Below are 6,041 nucleotides of genomic sequence, written 5' to 3'. Positions count from 1 at the left end.
TGGGCTCTGAGGACAGCTCACCAAAGAGAAGGAGAAGAATCCTGCCCCGAAGAAGAGGCTGGCTGCCAGGCTTCCCGGGAGCCCATCCCACAGCCATACGGAGCCGTGACATTCACACACACGCTGGACAGCATCACAACAGTGGTCGTGTTGGGAGGAAGGGGTCTCCTGAACTAGAAGATGGACTTAAAACCAGGGTGTCCAGACAATCTATATACACTACAAACATATAAATTAACAGGTTCATATGTATACAAAATTCTTGAAAGGGGGCTTAATTTCATTCTATGGCATGCCAGGTATTTATCAGAACCTTGAAAACAGGTGGTTTTCAATGGAGCCGGTATTAAAAATAAAAGGTATTTATACATGGGCCCTGCTCCTCTCGTGTGCACCATGGAATCCTCTGGTGTTGTCAGGGCCTCTGGGCAACCTCAGCACCCCCACAGGCAACCCATCTGCACTCTGCATCTTCCGAGAGAGCAGGGGACTCGCTCTGGGGCTCTTCTCCTGTGTCCCCATCTCAGCTTGGCGGCGCCTCCGAACCCAGGGGCTGCCAGAGGGAGTGATGCTGCTGTCGGAGGAATAATCCATGCACTTGCGAAGGATCTCAGGACTGGTGCTACAGTTCAGCCTACCTTCCTCGGCCAGTGGGGATTTTCTGGAAACGCCTCTGCGTTGAGCCAAGGGGCTGCTCCAAGGACTTGAGCACGGAGAGGCATTTGGACTCAGAAAGAGATTCTGGTGGCCAGAAGGGCTGAGTTTATTGGTGACCACATGCCGCCGGCCAGCCATAGGGGACGTGGGATTGCTCTCGGGGTCGGAGGAGCTGTTAGCAGAAGACTCGTCACCCATGTATTGAAGCTCCTCAACTCTCTTGTTCGGGGACTTGTTCAAGTGGATGCTCGCAGTGGGCTCCTCATCGTGGGTCTTGTCTTTGGGAGGTTTCTTTTTGGGTGGCTTCATACCAATCAGAACAGTTTTCATGTTCTCTTTGCCCTGAGATTCCGTGATCATAAACTCATGGGCTTTGATGGCGGCTTCCACCTCCTCGAACTCCACGATGGCACATTCTTGGGTCCCCACCTGGCTGTACCGGCTGCTAATCCTCCGAATGTCAGGGGGCAGCTCTCTCCCAGGTTTGAGGATCCGCACTGATGAAATGACGCCAAAGGTCCCAAAGAGCTTGAGTAGGTGTTCCATCACCTTCTCTTGCACCCTCCCATTCTTCTGCGGGGCGCCCAGGGCCCACAGCTTAGGGGACAGGTAGAGATCATAGACCAGGAGCATCTTGCTGGGGAGGTTCTCATTGGGGAAGAGAGGGACAGGGGTGGTCCTCCTCACCTTCCGGTGGTCCTCATTCAACTCCAGGGTCACCGAGTACTTGAGGGCATGTGCTGTGGTTCTCCAGTCCCGTGTAAGGTGTTTCACCTGAAGAACACAAAGCAAATCTGAAATGTCACCCAATGTCCTGGTCTACCTTGTGTCCTCTGTAATCTCCCTCCCACCTTTCCTTATTCCCAAGGACTGGTATCTACAATCATACCAGGTGTGAGCAGGCACTCAAAAATCTAGTGAATGAATGAAGGAACAAACACACTTTGCAGAATTTCAAATGAGGCAGCACAGTTTAGAGCAGTGCTGTCCAAAAGAACTTGTCATGCTGATGGAAATATTCTATCTATTCTGAACAAGTTTAGAGATTAAACCTGCAGGCTCTGGACCAAGGCTGTTGGATGCACAAATGCAAGGCTCACCTCTAACTGGCAGTGAGACCTAAAAAGTTATTCAACCTCCCAGTGCCTCAAATTCCTCATTTGTGAAATGGGGATGTTAATATGCCTACCTCATGGAGTCAGTCTGAGGATTAAATGAATAAATACAGGGTGTCTCCCCAAAAATGGATATGCACTTTGAATGATTATAAAATCAGTGTTTATTAGCATGCAGTTCATTTTCAAAATTTAAAAGAATCTACAGAAATGAATCATTTGTTTTGCCAATGCTTGTTTTCAAACTGATGACCTTTCTGAAGTTGTATATCTGCATTTATGCCTTTGCTACAGAGGAGGTTCCAAAAAATGTTTCATATTTCACTGCAATATCTCCTGGAAATAATTTGAGCTGTTTCAACTTGGAATTAAATGCAACTTGGGCCTCATGAAGAATGATTCAATAGAGCCCCTCCTCACAGTGGAAAGTGTGGGTATCAATGTTGCAGTATGTGAAAGCTATATTTATATGGTAAAACAGTAATTTTCAAGAGGCCCACTTTCAGTGAGGGAATGCCAGGAAGAGTGAGTCATCCTGAAGAAACGGTGGAGACGGGTGGGGTGGGTGGCCTGATCCAGGAATGGCGAGATCACCCCGAGTCCTCTGAGGCCAGGCCAGAGCAAGCTGTTCTGCAGAGGAACCAAAGCAGGAACTTCCCAGGACTCAAGAAGGAGGACTCCCTCACAGGGCAGCATTGGGAGGACCTTGGCAGAGCTCTCAAGCGCACAGGCAGGCTCCTGAAAAGAGGACACTTCCACTCTAGCCTGTGGCCTCCAGATGAAATAACCGGGTTTGTGCTTAGGATGTGGGAACCACAAGTCACCTACACACAGACAATGGGGCTGATCACTGTGACCCAGGCTAAGGGCAGAGAGAAGTGGATCCAGGGAAAGAGTTGGACTGGAGGTGAGTAGATGTAATGAGGGATCCAGAAAGGGTGAAATGATGACCGCAGGTCAGTGCCAGGTTGTGGGAGAGCCAAACAGTGGTTCTTTTGAGGGTAGAACATGGGGAGCCTTCTCCAAAACAGGTCAGGGAGGGAGACTCTGGAGAGGACAATCTACTGCCTAAGCCCGGAGCCTGAGCGGACGGTGCCCAGAGGCGGCCAGTGCTGCCTTGCTCAGAGGGCTGGAGAAGTGGCCGCTGGCCACGGCCAGTGGAGAGAAGAGCAGGTTCTGGCAAGCACCCCTCCAGAGCCGGGAGCAAGGTCCATGAGAATCTCAGTCTGAGCGGCCCAGGCCTGTGTCTGAGCTTTTAGGAGTGGCCAGGCACCTAAGAAGAGGAACCAGGGAGCTGTGGGCTTTGTGCAATTACTGAAAGAACTTTGTGAGATTTTAAAACACTGTCATTTCCCTGTTTGTTACCTTTGTCATATAGGTTTGCTATTATGATTAGCAGGAAACCCTGTCAAAGGAAAAAGGTCTTTGCTCTCATTTTGGAGGCATGGGGGAGTCTGTGTCCACTCTGCGGCTGGTTTTCAACAGAGAAGACACCTCCTCAATAGATACGTAAATGGCAAGTTAAAAAGGAAAGAAAATCAGGATGACTCTTAGGGCGTCTGGGGAGGAAAAAAGAAATGTATAGGATGATTCCACTGGCTGCTGCATTTTGGGGCTCCCGACACTGCACGTGAAGGCTTGCTCACTGTTCTCTGCACATGTGTGATACTGCGATTTATAATAAGAAATATATGTATTTGGTCTTCATTCCCATTCCTGGCACTGAGCTCCTGAACCCTTTTGCCAAGTCCTGAGGGATCAGAGCACTAGCAGCATCTTTTGTTCTAATGAGGTGACCCTGGGTGGGCTCCCAAAGCTCCTGGATGGGGCTGGTCACCAGAGAGACTGAGTCATAATTAGAAGCTTAGAACTTTCAGGCCTCTGCCCCATCCTCTGAGAGGGGAGAAAGGGTGGAAATGAAGTTAATAATGATCACTTTTAGGTGAGGAAGCCTCCAAAACAATCCCAATAGTAGGGGATTTGGAGAGCTTCCAGGTGGGTGAACACATCTGCCTACATAGAGGGTGGTGCACCCCAACTCCACCGGGACAGGCGTTCCTGTGCTCAGGACCCTCCCAAATCCCATCCCTTCTATCTCTTCACCTGGTTATTCATCTGTATCCTTTGTTATGTCCAACTGGTAAATGTAAGTGTTTCCCCGAGTTCTGTGAGCTATTTTGGCAAATAATCGAATCCAAGGGGAGGAGGCCACAGGAACCTCTGATTTGTAGCCAAGTTGGACAGAAGTTGTGGGTAACCTGGGGACCTACTACTTGTGATTGGCACCCGAAGTGGGGGTCAGTCTGTGGGACCGAGCCCTTAACCTCTGGGATCTAATGCCATCTCCGGGTAGACAGTGTCAGAATTGAGGTGAAGTGAGGACACTCAGCTGTGTCACAGAAATGCTTGGTGTGGGAACCCTCCCCTCACTTCTATTGAAGTGTGAGTGTGGGAACAGTGTGGCAGCAAAGGAGGTACACAGGAGGAGGGTAGGTTTTTCCGTTGTAACATGAAATGTCCCTTCCCCTCTCCTGTATGTTGAAAACTCCTACTCATTCTCCAAGATCCAACTTTAATGTCGCCACTTCTGGGAAGACTTCCCAATTCTCCAATCAGGATTAGTTGCTCTAAGCAACTCACCACCAACAGTGCTTGCTTTCTTTCATGGTGCTGTCTAAGGTCATATTGTAGCCCTTCACTAGTCTCTCCTTCACTGGACTTTGCAAAGGCAAGGGAATGCCAAATTCATCTTGTATATCCTGTGCCTAACACAGGACTCAGCATACAGGATGAGTATGCTTGATGAATGAATAAAATAAAGAGAACAACAGAAGAGGGCAGAGCACACCAGGACCCGAGGCAGAGAAGCAGTCTGGGAGAAAAGCTGTCCTAGGTGCTTCCTGACAACTTGGCCAGGACCTACTCATTACACATTTCATTATACAACAGTCAGCGTAGTGCTTTTCCATTCTAGTAAACACACTTCCCTCAAGGGAGGCAGAGTTCTGAGGCCAACTTATCTGTCAGCTCTTCGAGAAGCAGGCAAACACGGTCCACTTGCTGGATGTGTACACAGCAGGGCCATGCGGTCTGCTGCCCAGACGGCAGCAACAGGCAGATTTCCCACATCTCCATCTACAGATGAGGGTGGCATTGCACACAAAGGCGGCTGAAATCTTGGAGAAGGGCTTATCTCCCAGAGTTCTGAGCACTCCTTCCTCCTTTTATTTATTCAACTATACAAATGAAAAGCTTGAATGCATATAATTCTAGGCCTGGTAGGTGTCTCAAAAGGCCATTGCTGAGATCTGTCCCCAAACCCAGGACCCTTTTCATAGTGTGGGACAATCCCAAATCCCTCCTCTTGATCATTTTTCTCTTTTTTCAGGCCTCAGAGGAAGTAAAAAATTACTAGTCATTACGTTTGAAAAGGGCAAAAAATATTTTGACCCATAACCCCAAACAGCCTTGAAACCCTTGGGGCAGCTCTGACAATGAGGCCTCACCTTTTTGAAGGATGTGAGTAGCTTAACACTCACATATCCCAACTTGTTCCTCCTCACGTGCTTTAGCAGGAAGGCATCCTTTTCCAAGTTTTCATCGGAAAAGTAGAATTCGATCTGATCCACCAGTTTCCTGATTAACTCCTCGTCTGGAGGCTTCCACTCCTGCTCCAGGTCCTCATGCTCATTCTCGCCCCCACTTGTTGTGGCGCCACTGAGACCAGAAGGAGACACTGGGTGTTATGAGCTGAACTGTCTCCCCCCACCCAGAATTCATACGTTGAAGTCCCAACATTCCCAGCTCAGAATGTGACCTTATTTGGAAAGAGTCTTACAGGTGTCATTAGTTGAAGAAGAGGCCAAATCAGAGCAGGAAGGTCCCTAATCCAGTATGACTCGTCTTTAAAAGGGGAATCCGGACACACAGGGAGAATGCTCTGTGAAGATGAAGGCAGCGACGGGGAAAGGGGAGCATGCAGAAGTCAAGGAACATCAAAGACTGACCAAAAAATGCCTAGGCCAGACCCTTCCATAGCACCTTGAGAGGGAGCATGCCCCCACTGACACCTTGATTTCAGACTTCTGGCCTCCAGAACTGAGAGGCAATAATTTTCTGTTGTTCTAGGCCAGTGATGGCGAACCTATGACACGCGTGTCAGAGGTGACACTCGAACTCATTTTTTTGGTTGATTTTTCTTTGTTAAATGGCATTTAAATATATAAAATAAATATCAAAAATATAAGTCTTTGTTTTACTATGGTCGCA

The 6,041-nt window shown here is 48.6% G+C and overlaps 1 protein-coding gene across 1 annotated transcript; it reads right to left on the bottom strand.

The window, feature by feature from the left end:
- Window positions 1-302: 302 nt before the first annotated feature.
- LARP6 (La ribonucleoprotein domain family, member 6) lies at window positions 303-5,513 on the bottom strand. Its single transcript, XM_014542910.1, has 2 exons — window positions 5,279-5,513; window positions 303-1,431 (listed from the first exon to the last, which is right to left on the bottom strand). The coding sequence occupies exon 2, from the start codon at window positions 1,288-1,290 to the stop codon at window positions 364-366; it is 927 nt and encodes a 308-aa protein (XP_014398396.1). The 5' UTR covers window positions 1,291-1,431; window positions 5,279-5,513; the 3' UTR covers window positions 303-363.
- Window positions 5,514-6,041: the final 528 nt, after the last annotated feature.

Source organism: Myotis brandtii, unplaced genomic scaffold, assembly GCF_000412655.1.
Source record: "Myotis brandtii unplaced genomic scaffold, ASM41265v1 scaffold315, whole genome shotgun sequence".
NCBI classification, from domain to species: Eukaryota; Metazoa; Chordata; class Mammalia; order Chiroptera; family Vespertilionidae; genus Myotis; species Myotis brandtii.
Note: the sequence above shows the minus strand (reverse complement) of the source record. Positions and strands in the feature narration are given on the sequence as shown.